The 16,498-nt window shown below is 40.9% G+C and overlaps 1 protein-coding gene across 8 annotated transcripts in view; it reads left to right on the forward strand.

Moving 5' to 3' along the window:
- The window catches only part of GPATCH8 (G-patch domain containing 8), a 108,228-nt gene that overhangs the window by 76,621 nt on the left and 15,109 nt on the right, over positions 1 to 16,498 (forward strand). For all 8 annotated transcript variants that reach the window (XM_003805879.5, XM_055101742.2, XM_003805880.6 and 5 more), the window contains one exon: positions 2,495 to 2,638. In XM_003805879.5, coding sequence (XP_003805927.3) covers positions 2,495 to 2,638 — 144 coding nt within the window. The remainder of the gene's footprint in view (positions 1 to 2,494; positions 2,639 to 16,498) is intronic.

A 16,498-nucleotide genomic window follows, 5' to 3' on the forward strand; every position in this document is an offset into this window, starting at 1 on the left:
TGTATTCCCTATATTTGAAAGATACATATAAAATCCTAAGTTAATTCTTTCCTTAGATATCTTATAGTATTTATTGTACCACTGTCTTCTGGAGTTGAGAGAGAGAGAGAGAGAGAGAGAGAGAGAGAGAGTGTGTGTGTGTGTTGTTGAAGAGATCAAAGGCTGGCCTGATCTTCCCCTTCTTGATTGTTTTTGCCTAGCTGCTGAAAGGAGTCTGTCTTTAAGATTCAATAACTTTACTACACTATTGATTGTCACTGATTGTTCTGGGACCATTTTCATTGTCACACTATGTGCCCTTTCTTGTCCTGTGTAGTTGAGTGGATCTTCCTTTAGTGAGCATGTGCTGATAGCCTTTTTTTTTTTTTTTTTTTTTTTTTTTTGAGACAAGGTCTCACTCTGTCACCCAGGCTGGAGTGCAGTGGCGCAATCTTGGCTCACTGCAGCCTCTGCGTCCCAGGCTCAAGTGGTCCTCCCACCTCAGCCTTTCAAGTAGCTGGGACCAAAGGCAAGTGACACCATGCTCAGCTAATGTTTTGTATTTTTGGTAGAGCCGGAGTTTCACTGTGTTACCCAGGCTGGTCTTGAACTCCTGAGCTCAAGCCATCTGCCTGCCTCGGCCTCCCAAAGTGCTGGGATTACAGGCGTGAGCCACCGCACCTGGCCTCAGCCTTTTCTTAGATCTGCCGCAATTGGGCAGAACTTTTTGCTTTTCTCTATGTGCATTCTTTGTACTGCAAATGTTTCCTCATCCACCCTAACCCAAGTTCATCCCTTTGTTCTTCCCAGATCTCAGAAATTCTTGATGAGTGCAAGAGATGTAGGTATATTCATTTCAGAGGATCCTTTTATGTACAGGATATATGTTTTGCCATTTTCTGAAATTGCCACCTTTGGCTTTTTTGATATTGCTTAGCTTTGCCTTGTGTGGCTTCTACTACATTTCCCTCATTCAGGTTCTATAAAGAGCTTAACTTTCCTTCTGTGTGTTTTTCATACTCCAGATCATATCTGTTGCCCAGTTCTTCTGAAAATGCAGTTGGTGGGGGTTTTTTAATTCATAATTTTGTTTTTATGATACCCAAGAAGAAAACCAAAGCTGTTTTCCTATACTGCTGTATTCATACCAGGAACTCTAGTTTTGTGGCTTAAATTTGCAGCCAGGTGTGGTGGCTGACACCTGCAATGTCATCACTTTGGGAGTCCAAGGTGGAAGGATCACTTGAGCCCAGGAGTTCGTGACCAGCTTTGGCAGCATAGTGAGACCTCATCTCTACAAAAAATACAAAAGTTAGCTAGGTTTGCTGGTACACGCCTATAGTCCAAGATACCTGGGAGGCCGAAGTGGGAAGATTGCTTGAGCCCAGGAGGTGAAGACTGCAGTGAGCCATGAACTGCACTGTACTCCAGCCTGGGCAAAAAAGCCACAAGTCGTTTAATAGCCAGACAACATGAAACTGTCCGGAACTGTCAAAGAAAATTATTGTGAAGGATTAGATAGGGCAAAAATAACAATGTGCTACACATACTCACTTTTCAGTTTTAATAAGTCTGTCCAAATTAGTTCAGTACTGCCACTCCAGAAAATAATAACCTTTTCTTGTTTACTGATTAAGTAGCTCTTATGGGAGATGATAGAGCTGCTTTGAAACTGTAGATATAGTCTTTGAGATAAGACTTATCTTTTTTAGGTCAGTCTGCTAGAAGGAGTTGCTCATTATGAAAGTAATGCATCTACCCTGCTCTAAAAGTCAAGCAAGTAGTCACTTAGCATTCCTGTCCCTTTCTCATCCTTCTGTGCGACATTAGCAAATGAATATACTCAACTTGCTTTGAGGTATCTTTTAATTGTTTTCTCTTTTTTCCTTTTTGAGATGTCTTTTGATGTCTAGTTTTTAAGTGAAACTGCTGAGGCAAATTGGACTGTCTTTGAGTCAGTCCCACAGTTTTTTGTTGTTGTTGTTTTTCTCCAACCTCCTCTCACATGTAAGAGTCCCACAGTTTTCAATCTCGCTGAGACCAGCAGATAACACATATCTGTGGGTTGGCTTTCCAAGCAGTGCAGCTTATATGTAGAATGACCATAGAATATTTAACTCCATCATTGGCTACAGACTCAGGTAATGCTTTTTTCCTTCGTGTCTGAAAACTAGACTATTAATACAGGTTGTGTATCCCTTATCCAAAATGCTTGAGACCAAAGGTGTTTCAGATTTCAGATTTTTTGGGGGTTTTGGAATATTTGCATTATACTTATCAGTTGAGCATCCTTAGTCCTTTTAAACATTTGTTTATTTGAAGACAATTGTTAGTACGACGACACACAGATTACCCACCAAAGTACCACTTGTGTTTCATCCAGCTTTTACTGGTACCACTAAATATTATGAAAAGCCCTTTTTTGTCTTCTCAGATAGACTATTTTCTCTATAACATTCACTTAAAGTTTTACCAAGTTCATTTTTTGTTTCTTTGTATTTCATGGTTCTTGAAGGATTATGTTGACAAAGAGAAGGCAATTGCCAAAGCCTTGGAAGACCTCAGAGCCAACTTTTATTGTGAACTGTGTGATAAGCAATATCAGAAACATCAGGAATTTGATAACCATATCAACTCCTATGATCATGCACACAAGCAGGTGAGTTGTAGTTACTTGCTAACAGAAGAAGGTACCTATCTATTGTTACAACAATTGGATTTTATGAGTATACCCCCCAAAACTTGGTGTCTATGATTTCTTGTGTCTGCCAATCTTTATCTGCAGTCATCCAACACACTTTGTTTTTTCAGTGGCAGAAATCCTGACATAGACACCACCTCCAGCCCACACTCCCACATATACACTATTTGACAAATTGTGTTTTGTAAATCTTATATAATGTTTTTGCCTTTTATTGATTTCTAAGTTTTTATTTAATTTTGTAATTCAGCTGAGGGTCACTGGGAGCTTTGTTTCCATTTCTGCTCTTAACGCGTTAAACTTTGAAGAGTTATTCAGCAGACTGTTATTTTCAAGTTCCCTACATAAGAGTTCATGCTTTATTGGCTACCATTTTCTATTATTAAGTCATTTTGCTATTCAGTATACCTTGGAAGTTAGATAAATTTTGAGAAGGAAAATAAAATTAGATGCTATCTTAACTTTAACAAAAACCTCTGATGCTGCATGTTGAAGAGCTGATAAATGAATTACACTTTGCAGTCTTTGCCCCCTCCCCCGCCGCCACCCCATCATTTTAGAGGAGAAAATTGTACCTAACTAGTTACTGATATACAGAAGATGGCAATAATCCCCCTGGGAGAGTTTAGAAGGGAAAAATAAATTGTTACACCTATAGGACAGTTCTGGCTTGTTAAAGAATTTCAAGCCATTTGATCTTGGGTGACTTTAACATAACTTACTAGGTTTTTGGGGGGTACAATAGTTGTATTTGTTAAACTTGTAAATTTATGAGCATTGGAATGATGTCTCTTAAGCTGGACTTGTTGAACTAAGATTTTTTTTAGCCTTCATCTTCACCAACCATAAGATTTCAGTGCACAGGTAAAAGGCAATCTTTGACCAAGTTTTATTCTTACTAGAACGGGAAGAATTTGTAAGCTGGTTGTGGTATTACACTTTTTTGGAACAGTCTCCCCCATTTAAATATACCTAACCAATTTTAAGATTCTTCCACTAATGGACTTGTATTCAAGACAGCTTTTCAACTTACTACATACCTTTGGACATTCTTTTCTGTTTTTTTGAGACGGAGTTTTGCTCTTTCGCCCAAGCTGGAGTGCAGTGGTGGATCTCGGCTCACTGCAACCTCCACCTTCTGGTTTCAAGTGATTCTCCTGCCTCAGCCTCCTGAGTAGCTGGGATTACAGGTGCCTGCCACCATGCCCAGCTAATTTTTGTATTTTTAGTAGAGATGGGGCGAACTCCTGACCTCGTGATCCGCCCACCTCAGCCTCCCAAAGTGCTGGGATTACAGGTGTGAGCCACTGCGCCCGGCCGTGGACATTCTTTTAATACATTGTCAGCTTTGCTTGATTCGAAGAAGAGAAATTTATAGAGCATATATATATAGACAAGCTGTATTGGCAGTTACTTTTTTACTCTTTCAAAGACTGGTTTTTCAGGAAAGAAAAATTCAACAGTGAATACTTCTATCCAGGACCTTTTCCAGTTTTTCAAAGTATTTATAATTTAAAAATGTTAGGCCGGCTGGGTGCGGTGGCTCACGCTTGTAATCCCAGCACTTTGGGAGGCCGAGGCGGGCGGATCACGAGGTCAGGAGATCAAGACCACGGTGAAACCCTATCTCTACTAAAAATACAAAAAATTAGCCGGGCCTGGTAGCGAGCGCCTGTAGTCCCAGCTACTCGGAGAGGCTGAGGCAGGAGAATGGCGTGAACCCGGGAGGCGGAGCTTGCAGTGAGCCGAGATCGCACCACTGCACTCCAGCCTGGGTGACAGAGCAAGACTCCGTCTCAAAAAAAAAAAAATTTTAGGCCAGGCACGGTGGCTCGCACCTGTAATCGCAGCACTTTGCAAAGCCAGGGCAGGAGGATCACTTGAGCCCAGGAGTTCGAGACCACCCTGAGCAATGTACAAGACCTGCCCCCCAATCTAAGCTAATTACAAAAAATGTAATTAGCTGGGTGTGGTGGCACATGTGTAATCGCAGCTACTCCAGAAGCCGAGGTGTTAGAATCGCTTGAGCCCAGGAGTTTGAGGTTGCAGCGAGCCATGATCATGCCACTGCACTTCACACTGGGCAACAGAGCAAGACCTTGTCTCAAAAAAACAAAACAAATAAAAAACTCTTTCAGATTATCTTTATTTAATTAAGACATTTAGTATCTAAGTATATACTCAAGTTTTGGGGTTCTTGAGAATTTTTTCAATTAAGAAATATCTGTGATATATTAACAGAAAAGATATTTTAGGTGGAAAAATGACATTACAAAGGTTAGGCCAGGTGCAGTGGCTCATGCCTATAATCCCAGCACTTTGGGAGGCTGAGATGGACAGAGTCACATGAAGCCAATTCGAGACCAGCCTGGCCAACATAGCAAAACCCTGTCTCTACTAAAACTACAAAAATTAGCCAGGCATGGTGGTGCACGCCTGTAATCCTAGCTGCTTGGGGGTTCGAGGCACGAGAATCCCCTGAACCTGGGAGGCGGATTTTGTGGTGAGGCAAGATCATGTCACTGTACTTCAGCCTGGGTGACAGAGCAAGACCCTGTCTCAAAAAAAAAAGAAAAAAGAAAAAGAAAGGTTACACACTAGTTGATGACTTCAGAGTCAAGTTTTAACTAGAAAAGAGGCCAGGTGCGGTGGCTCGTGCCTGTAATCCCAGCACTTTGGGAAGCTGAGGGGGAGTTCACCTGAGGTCAGGAGTTCCAGACCAGCCTGGCCAACATGGTGAAACCCCATCTCCGTTGAAAATACAAAAATTAGCTGGGCATGGTAGTGTGCACCTGTAGTCCCAGCTTCTCAGGAGGCTGAGGCAAGAGAATCACTTGAACCCGGGAGGCAGAGGTTATAGTGAGCCGAGATCGTGCCACTGCACTCCAGCCTGGGTGACAGAGCAAAACTCCATCTCAAGAAAAGAAAAAAAAGGTTTGTTTGTTTGTTTTTCTTGAGACGGAGTTTCACTCTTGTTGCCCAGGCTGAAGTGCAATGGCGCGATCTCGGCTCACTGCAACCTCCGCCTCCTGGGTTCAAGCGATTCTCCTGCCTCAGCCCCCAGAGTAGCTGGAATTACAGGCATGCGCCACCACGCCCGGCTAATTTTTGTAAAGAAAAAAAAGTTTTAACTAGAAAACAATAGGCTGGGTGTGGTGGCTCACACAGTATAATCCCAGCACTTTGGAAGGCCAAGGCGGGCAGATCAGTTGAGGTCAGGAGTTCAAGACCAGCCTGTCCAACTTGGTGAAACCCCGTCTCTACTAAAAATAAAAAAAATTAGCCAGGCGTGGTGGCCTGGCTAGTAGTCCCAGCTACTCGAGGCAGGAGAATTGCTTGAGTCTGGGAGGTGGAGGTTGCAGTGAGCCAAGATGGCACCACTGCACTCCAGCCTAAGTGACAGAGCAAGACTCCATCTCAAAAATAAAGAAAAAAGTAAACCAGGAAAAAGTATAATTCAAACTTCAATAATGTATAGACTTGCCTTTTAAGGGAAAAAAAGCAAAACAGATTTACAATGTAATAAAATTCACATTGACAGCATTAATGTGTTGTATGATAATGTTTTAGTGACACTGTCCTCAACCTGAATGTAGTAGAAATTGTTACATCTTTGGTTCATTTGAATTTGACATGTTTATTCTCCTGCACACCTTGTGTTACCTCGGCTCTCCCACCACTTTTCTCTATGCATTTGCTCTCAAACTAGGGAGATTTTGTCACTCTGGAGGCACTTGGCAATGTCTCTGTACATTTTTGGTTGTCCCAACTAAGGGTGTGATACTACTGGCATCTAGTAGATTGAGGCCAGCAATGCTAGTAACATCTTACAATGCACAGAAAAGCTCCTTGAAACAAAGAGGCAAAATGGCAGTTAATAGTGCTGCAGTTGAAAACCCTATTCTATCAGAATTAATTAAAAACTTTCGTATATATATGATATTGTGGTGTCATTTGACCTTAGTACAAACAAATTATTGTAATTTTAAGTCTCAAGTTACGTTGTAAACATTTATAAAGTGCTCATCTAGGTGATCCAGAATATTCACTTATTACTCTTCTTTAGAGTACCATCAAAATAAAAATACAAAATTAAGGGTTACCCATGGAGAACTCATGGACTGCCTGTTCACTAATACAGAATATATATCTGTGATCCCTGGTCTAGGAAAAATCTTTAGCTGGTATGATGAATGAATGCATGTGAGTTTATTTCTTCATCTTAAAAGCTCATCTTACGCATTAAAAAAAAAAACCACGTAGTACAAGTTTGGTTTTGGTTTTGTTTTTTGGTGAAATGTTCTTCATTTGCTTGAAAGGTAGGCTTTTTCACCTTTCTTCATACTGCTGTTCTAATGCAAACAGTAGGATCTCAAAACAGAATGTTACAAATATATAAACAAAAGAAGCACAGCACTAAATTTTTCATAGTTCGTCTCTTCCCTGAACTTGGAATGTCTGAGGAACCCACTGGGTGCAGTGGCTCATGCCTATAATCCCAGCTACTGAGGAGGCTGAGGCAGGAAGATCTGTTGAGGCCAGGAGTTCAAGGCTGCAGTGAGCTATGCTCGTGCCACTGCACCTCAGCCTGGGTGACAGAGCAAGACTCTGTCTCTCTAAAAAAAAAAAAAAAAAATTACCCTGATGTGGTGACACGCACATGTAGTGTATGTCCGAGCTACTTGTGAGGCTAAGCCAGGAGGATCGCTTGAGCCCAGGAGTTTGAGGTTGCAATGAGCTGTGATCATGCCACTATACCCTAGCCTGGGTGACAGAGCAAGACCCTGTCTCGGACAACAAAAAAAATAATTTCTAAGGAATCTTTAATTGACCTTGGTACAACACAGCCACATAACCCCTAACAGGAGGAAGGACATATTTTTCATTCCTCTTTGATGGACATGAACTTAACATACAAATGGACCTACCATTTTTCCAAATTCATGCTCTAAAATCATAAAGACACCCTGTCTTGTCTTCCAGGAAGGCACACAGGATTATTATGAATCTGAGATAATAGGTAAGTACTTTCAACCCTGTATTAGCAATCCCTAGTTTGCATCTTCTATCAGATTTTCACCATTAATATTTTTCAGAGAAATAATGTATTATGTTAGTAGTAAACTATAGTAGAGGCAGGATCCTAAACATACCCTTCTCTTTAATAAGCACAAATAATCTCTCCAAAAGGAGCTATATGGTCACCCTCATTCAAGGTTTGAGTTGTTTTTTTCCTGACGGGATGCGGGGGTGTTATGTGCCTCTTTATATTCACTAGTTTTTCTCAGGTTTTCCAAGATTTTACGAAGAGTCGTTAACACAAAAATATTAAGACCCAGCTTGATCTTCAGAGATACAGAAGCTGATTAGGTATTTTGGCTCTTTTCAGTAGTTTAACCCTAGTTTTCAAGTGATCGATGTTAATACATTTTGAAATCTCTAAGAGTAGGCCTTTCCATTTCTGAAGAAATCCAATATATGATTCCTTTTTACATGAGTTAATTCTGATAACGCCTGAATGCTCAATAGACATTAGCACTGACTAGCCGGGCGCAGTGGCTCACGCCTGTAATCCCAGCACTTTGGGAGGCCGAGGCTGGCGGATCACAAGGTCAGGAGATCGAGACCATCCTGGCTAACATGGTGAAAACCCCTCTCTACTAAAAATACAAAAAAGCCGGGCGTGGCAGCACGTGCCTGTAGTCCCAGCTACTGGGGAGGCTGAGGCAGGAGAATTGCTTGAATCCGGGAGGTGGAAGTTGCAGTGAGCCAAGATCATGCCACTGCACTCCAGCCTGGGCGACAGAGCAAGACTCCATCTCAAAAAAAAAAAAAAGACATTAGCACTGATCATCTCCTACCTTTGTTGGCTTAGTGTAAGTTACAGACAAATTTGAAACTACAGATTTTTCTATCCCTACGTCCCTGCCTCCTTAATTATTTTGCATATCTTTAAAAAATTTGTCTGCTAATGGATATGACAGTGGAATCATTTTCTTTAGCATTTCAAGAGCCCTAAAATTCAAACTCCAAAGAATATTGTTTCCCAAAAGTAAATTAATTAATAGCAGCACCACCTTTATAGTCAATCCTCCCTCCCTCCCTCCCTTCCTCCCTTCCTTTCTTCCTCTTTTTCTTTTCTTCTCTCTCTCTCTTTCTCTCTTTTTGGCTGCTTCCTTTGTACCTTGTTACCTACTCAGGATTTTTCTTCCAATCTTAGCCTCTTGTTTGTGCCACTAAAGGTCCTCCTAGTACATAAACTAGAGAGGTCACAAATTATCTCACGGATATATTTTATCTGGCCTTCACATTATTAGTTTTTCCCTTTTTAATTTCAGTTCATTCCCAAATTTTAAAAATTCAATTTTACATAATTTAGGCTTTGGCTTATCTTGAAAAATTAAAATTATCAGACAACATTGGGCCTACATTTCAACATAACAGTTGACTAAAGCTGAACAGTTGCCATCTCTTTGCTCATTCTGCAACTAGCTGTGATCTCCACTTCATCTTTTCTCTTACACCAATCTGTGTGACTCATTATGTTACCTGCCAAACTCCTGTAAACATTTGAATTTGTGACTCAGGCCTATGCTTTTCCTTCCTTCCCACACAGGTTCCCGTGGCTTCTGACTGATACTGGGGAACTGGCACGTTGAAAAGCTGCCTCCTTGCTAATAGTGTTGGGACCAACTTCCTTGCGATTTCAGTCTCTGGTAGTCTGATCCAGATTATCAAAATCTGGTACTGTAAAGCATCTTCAGAAATTCTTTAGGCCAAGCGTGGTGGCTCATACCTGTAATCCCAGCACTTTAGGAGACTCAGGCGGGCAGATCACTTGAGCCCAGAAGTTCGAGACCAGCCTGGGCAACATGGCAAAACCCGGTCTCTACAAAAAATGCCCCCAAAAATTAGCTGGATGTGATGGCAGTTGCCTGTGGTCCCAGCTGCTGGAGGGGCTGAGTCTATTAATACATGATTTAGTTAACTTTGTCTAAACTGTTTGCAACTGCTTTTTGACAGGATTGACCTTGTCTAAACTGTTTGCATCTGCTTTTTGACAAGATTACTTACTCTTACTTGACACTTGACGGTTTCATTACGCAGTAACATAACATTACCAAGGAACAGAAATTTAGAGTTTTCCTCAGGAGGATCATTTGAGCCCAGGAGGTGGACATTGCAGTGAGCCAAGATTGTGCCACTGCACTCAAGCCTGGGTAATATATTGAGCAAGGCCCTGTCTCAAAAAAAAAAAAAAATTCCTTTAACTGTAGGATTCAGTATCTCAGTCAGAGGAATATGCTTTTAGCCTCCCTCTTCTTTCTGCTAAAATACCTGTAGTATGAAAACTCCTATACTTTTTACATTTTCTAAAAGGACTAAAGTCTTATTTAATTCCAAGGTCTGTTTCAGTTGTGAACAAAAGCAGTAGTTCCCTGAGCTTTAAATAGCAGAACTAAAACAGATGAAGCCTCTAGCAGCCACCAGTGACTGTATTCTGATTTGTACAGAATATAATCTGTTAATACATGATTTAGTTAACTTTGTCTAAATTGTTTGCAACTGCTTTTTGACAGGATTACTTATTCTTAGTTGACTGTTTCATTACCCAATAACATGTATTACTTAAACAGCACAGTTCTCTTCAGGGATTATGCTTTAAGAAACAACACAGGTTTGAAGAAAGGAGTGCATCTCAGCACTTGAACATGTTGTAGTTTTATTTTAATAACCTATAGCAGAGAGGTGAAAATGTTGGGTTCAGTGGTATTCTATACCACTGTTCATACCATTTTCTTGGGGTCTGTTTTGCTTAATAAGAAAATTGACATCATTTGGCCAGTCTTCCAAAAATTTAGCATGTTTCATGCCTTTTCACCTGTTAAGTCTTATGTATTCACTCCCCTCTGCTTATGTTGGGAGTAAACTTATTATACCCAGCAATCACGACATAGCTAACCTTGAAAAAAATCTGCTGAAGGCCAGGCATAGTGGCTCACGCCTATATTCCCGTCATTTTGGGAGGCCGAGGTGGATGGATCATGTGAGGTGAGAAGTTCGAGACCAGCCTGGCCAACATGGTGAAATGAAACCCCATCTGTACTAAAAATACAAAAAAAAATTAGCTGGGCGTGGTGGCACACGCATGTAATCCTAGCTGCTCGGAGGCTGAGGCAGGAGGATCGCTTGAACCCGGAAGGCAGAGGTTGCAGTGAGCCAATATAGTACCGCTACACTCCAGCCTGGGCAACAGAGTGAGACTCCGTCTCAAAAACAACAAAACTGTTGAAAAAATCCCCTTCTGCCTAGGGGAGCTGTCTGCTTTTGTGATTAGGGGTAACCCTCAAAACAGACACTTCAGGACCTAATGTTGCCAGGGTAAACCAGGCATTCTCTTGTTATGTATTTCTAACTGTTCTTCATTTTGGCACTCAATCCCAGTTGACTAAAAATGATTCTGCCTTACTTTTGTTCTACAGTTTCAACCTTTCTGCCCCTTACACTTAATTTATTACAGTGATGCACTGTGGTAGAGATGCTGGGATTAGACTCTTTGTTCTATTGTAGTCAGAAAAGTTAAAGCAACCTAAGTAATAAGTTCTTTAGTGACAGTACTGTAAAGAGCTCTGAACTGGGTTGTTGTTGTGCCATTTGCTTTGGACCCAGGCAGCTCTTATGACTTAAACGCCTTCAGATTTTACCTATGGGGCAAATCTTTGTCCCCAGATATCTTCTTGGAGTGCTATGTAAATACAGATTGAGCATCCCAAATTCAAAAAATTAAAATCCAATATGTTCCAAAATCTGAAAGTTTTTGAATTCCAACATGACTCTCAAAGGAAGTGTTTATTGGAGCATTTTGGGTTTTCAGATTTGGGATGCTCAAGCAGTAAATATACAATGCAAATATTCTAAAATGTAAAAAAGCCCAATATCTAAAACACTTCCAGTTCTAAGTATTTCAGATACGGGATACTCAACCTGTATACTTAAAGCTCATTATCTACAAAACCACAAAATTTATGTATACCATTTCATACCCACTGGGATGGCTAAAATAAAAATGGTACTCTAACAAAGTGTTGGAGAAGATATCAAGAAATTAGAGCCCTCCTGCATTGCTGATGAGATAGTGAAAAGATAGTGGAAAAGTTTTTGACACTTCCTCAAAACATTAAATATAAAGTTACCATATTACTAGTATATACCCAAGGGAAGTGTAAACATATGTCCACACAAGAACTTGCCTAAAAATGTTTATAGCAGCATTCTTCATAATAGCCAAAAAGGGAAATAACCCACATGTCCATCAGCTGGTAAATGGATAAAATGTGGTACATCTGTACAATGGAATATTATTCAGCAATAAAAAGGAAGGACTTACTGGTATATACAACATGCATGAATCTTGAAAATAGTATGCTAAGTGAAAGAAGCTGATCACAAAAGACCCCATATTGTATTATTTATATAAAAAGTCTAGAATAAACAAATGTATAGAGACAGAAAGCTGATTAGTAGATTCCTGGGGCTAGGCAAAGGGGAGATGGTGAGTAACTGCTTATGGGTATGAGGTTTCTTTTGGGAGTAATGAAAATGTTCTAAAATTAGATAGTGGTGATAGTTGCACAATTCTAAGAATGTACTAAAACCCACTAAATTTGACACTTTAGATGTGTGAATTTGGGCCAGGAGCAATGGCTCACGCCTGTAAACACTTTGGGAGGCCAAGGCAGGAGGATCCCTTGATCCCAGGAGTTTGAGACTATCCTGGGCAACATATGGAGATCCTGTCTCTACAAACATAAAAATAAATTAGCAGGGCATGATGGAGTGCATCTGTAGTCCCTGCTATTTGAGAGGCTGAGGTGGGAAGGATCACTTGAGCCTGGGAGGTCGAGGCTGCAGTGAGCTCTGATTGTGCCACTGCTCTCCAGTGCAGTGACAAAGCAAAACCCTGTCTCCAAAAAAGGGGGGTGGGGTAAATTTTAGGGTATATGAAGTCTATCTCTAAGTCATTTTTAAAACCTCATTAACCAGCTTAAGTTTTCATGGTGGTAGTGGTGGTGAAAATATGTACTACATATACATATGTACATGTGTGTATGTATATGTTCATATATATATATGCCCTAAAGCAGGCATACTTGGTGCTGTTAAAGAATATACCATACTTTTAAGGCGTTTTGCTGAATTCCTGAAAATAGCAAAACAAGCATTACATGGTAATTTTATGACAAATTAATTTGATATCGGACTATTCGGCCTGGCCGGGCACAATGGCTCACACCTGTAATCCCAGCATTTTGGGAATCCAAGGCGGGCAGATCACTTGAAGTCAGGAATTTGAGACCAGCCTGGCCAGCGTGGCAAAACCCCATCTCTACTAAAAATACAAAAATTAGCCAGGTATGGTGGCACGTGCCTGTAATTCAAGCTACCTGGGAGGCTGAGGCAGGAGAATTGCTGGAACCCAGGAGGTGGAGGCTACAGAGATCACGCCACTGCATTCCGGGCAAAAGAGCAAAACTCCATCTCAAAAAAATTAGCCCGGTGTGGTGGCATGCATCTATGGTCCCAGCTTCTCAGGAGGCTGAGGCAGGAGAATCGCTTGAACTCGGGAGGTTGCGGTGAGCCAAGATCGCGCCACTGCACTCCAGCCTGGGCTACAGAGTGAGACTCTGTCTCAAGGAAAAAAAAGAATTTGGGCTGGGCACAGTGGCTCATACCTGTAATCCCAACACAAAAAATTAGCCGGGCATGGTGGTGGGAGCCTATAATCCCAGCTACGTGGGAGGCTGAAGCACAAGAATCACTTGAATGTGGGAGGCGGAGGTTGCAGTGAGCTGAGATCATGCCACTGTACTCCATCCTGGGTGATAGAGGGAGACTCTATCTCAAAAATAAGAATAAAAAGAATTTGTATTTTTTTCTTTTTCTCTCAGTTTTTCACTATCTGTAATTGGCATTAGTATCTAATTTTCTCTCTTACCAAATACTTGGTTTTTTCTTACTGAATAAAATTAATTTTCATCACTTACTCATAGGCATATGGTAAAAGAAAGAATTTACATCTAATGTTCAGTAACGTGGCTTTCCCTAACCATTCATCTATAATCTTCCTTCACCGGGTAGTTTAATACTGAAACATTCTATATTCTCTCATGGTCTTTTCTCTCACCCACCACCTGGTGATATCTTCTTGGGTGATCTCATCCATGAACATCAAACACTGAGACATGAATTAGGGTGACCCGGGCAAGCAACAACTACAGCATGATTACTTCAGTTAGGAAGGGGAGAGGAGACAAACATTAATGTTTTGTTGTAGAGGGAGGGGGAAAAAAAACAGTGGAGAGAAGAGGCTGTGATTTTGGTATGCAGGATCATTGACATAAGAGGAAAAGGAGTGGTTGAGATTTGAAGAAGGCCAGATTATGCTTAGCCAGAAATAGTGGTCGAGATACAACACATCTTTTTTTATTTTGTTTTAAAGACAGGTTCAGCTGGGTGTGGTGGCTCACACCTGTAATCCCAGCACTTTGGGAGGCAGAGGCAGGTGGATCACCTGAGGTCAGGAGTTCAAGACCAGCCTGGCCAACATGGTGAAACCCTGTCTCTACTAAAAATATAAATAGCCGGGTGTGGTGGCATGCGTCTGTAGTCCCAGCTACTCGGGAGGTTGAGGCCCGAGAATCACTTGAACTCAGGAGGTGGAGGTTGTGGTGAGCCAAAATTCTGCCACTGCACTCCAGCCTGGGTGACAGAGGGAGACTCTGTCTCAAAAAAATGAAATAAAAAATAAAATGAAAGGTTCTTGCTCTGTTTCCCAGGCTGGAGTGCAGTGGCACAATCATAGCTCACTGTGACCTTGAACTCAAGCAATCTTCCTGCCTCAGCCTCCCATATAGCTGGGATTACAAGCACATAACCACTGCGCCCAACTAATTTAAAAAAAATTTTTTTGGCTGGGCGTGGTGGTTCATGCCTGTAATCCCGGCATTTTGGGAGGCCAAGGTGGGCAGATCACCTGAGGTCAGGAGTTTGAGACCATCCCGACCAACATGGAGAAACCCTGTCTCTACTAAAAATACAAAAATTAGCCAGGCGTGGTGGCGCATGCTTGTAATCCCAGCTACTCGGGAGGCTGAAGCAGGAGAATCCCTTGAACCCGGGAGGCAGAGGTTGCGGTGAGCTGAGATTGCGCCATTGTACTCCAGCCTGGGCAACAAGAGTGAAACTCCATCTCAATTTTTTTTTTATAGACACAGTCTTGCTTTGTTGCCCAGACTGGTCTTGAACTCCTGTCCTCAAGCGATCCTTTTACCTCAGCCTCCCAAAGTGTTGAGAGTACAGGTGTGAGCCACAACCCAGTTTGATAAATATTTACTGCGCATCTCTTTTGTGTCATAGACAACTATGTGTACATTGCATAGTTAGTTACAAAGAAAGACTAAGCCTCAGTCCCTGTTGGGAGAGCAGAGTTGCTATCTGGTGAGGGAAAGACACCATGGATAATCTTTAGACCCTAAAGGGACAAAATCAAGTTTTCTCTTCAGAGCTGAGTAAATGTAGAACATGGGATTTTAGTGGCAGTAGGAGATATTCTGCCCTAAATTCTGCCTGTTTTCTGATACCTGAAATCCCCTTTACATGAGAAAAATGGGTTTTATTTAAATGTAGATAATCAATTTTAAATACTCGAGAAAGTAATCAGAATTATTCTTAGTGGAGTATACTCCATCAAATATAAACTCCTAGTGTCAAATTTTATTTTGATGGTAGAGAGAAGCATAGCACTAAAAGATACAAAAAGATTTTGTTAAACCCTTGTATTATCTTTTGTTGTTAGAGAACACTGTGCAGAAATATGTGTCTTACTCAACTCAATCACAGTTGAGCAGGAACACTGTTGCTCTTGACTATTGACAGAATGATGACTATCTTAAAAGTTCTAACCACTATAGAAAGAGGCCGTATTTCTTGGGAGCCATTTTACAGATGATCTGCAAAGCCCAATTGTCATAGTTGCCTTATTTTAATAGACACTGAGCAGAATGTTTATGCTCTTGAAGTCTACACTTAAAGAGAAGTGGGTGGCTGTTGGGGTGTACCTTTTCTGCACATTTATAATCCACATTCAGATTTACCTGATTCTCATTTCTTTGGCTTAATCTTTTCAGCAATAATAGAGCAATACTTTGTGTCCACAGTAAAACATTTTTCTGCCAATATAATGCTGTTTAAGTTATGTTTTAAGAACTGGAATATCATTTCCATTTAGAGTGGTCTTTAACCCAAAGAGCCACAGTTAATGTGGATGGGTACTTCAAGTACTGGATCATTTGTTAGGGTCTTGCCTTTCTACTGGTCTTCTGGAAGGTGTAATGGAAATCCCAGCCACCATGTGATTAAGGATCTGTGGGAAATGTTCCTTCCATTCTGTACTGTGCCACAAATGTATACTGTTTTGGAAAAATGCTATTGATTTTTCAGGAAAACAGAATCTTCATATCTTTTCATTTCCAGTGGGGTTCAGTCTCCTTTTCTTGAATTAAGATATTTCCCAACTAAAAATGTGCTATGTGGCTTAAATTTTTGTTAATACCATTAGTGGTTCAATAACATAATCTAATTTATTAGCAGCTCTTCAGAAAGCATATTGTATAATTTTCAGAGATAAGGACATCTCATAGCTTTTGAGTCAGCTTAAACGGATAATTAAATCCATTCAAATTAGAATGTCCCATTTTGGAGTTTAACTTGAATTTTTGTGTATGGTATGGAATTTGCTCAGACTTTGACAAGAGATTG

This window comes from Pan paniscus, chromosome 19 (assembly GCF_029289425.2).
Source record: "Pan paniscus chromosome 19, NHGRI_mPanPan1-v2.0_pri, whole genome shotgun sequence".
In the NCBI taxonomy this organism is placed as follows: Eukaryota; Metazoa; Chordata; class Mammalia; order Primates; family Hominidae; genus Pan; species Pan paniscus.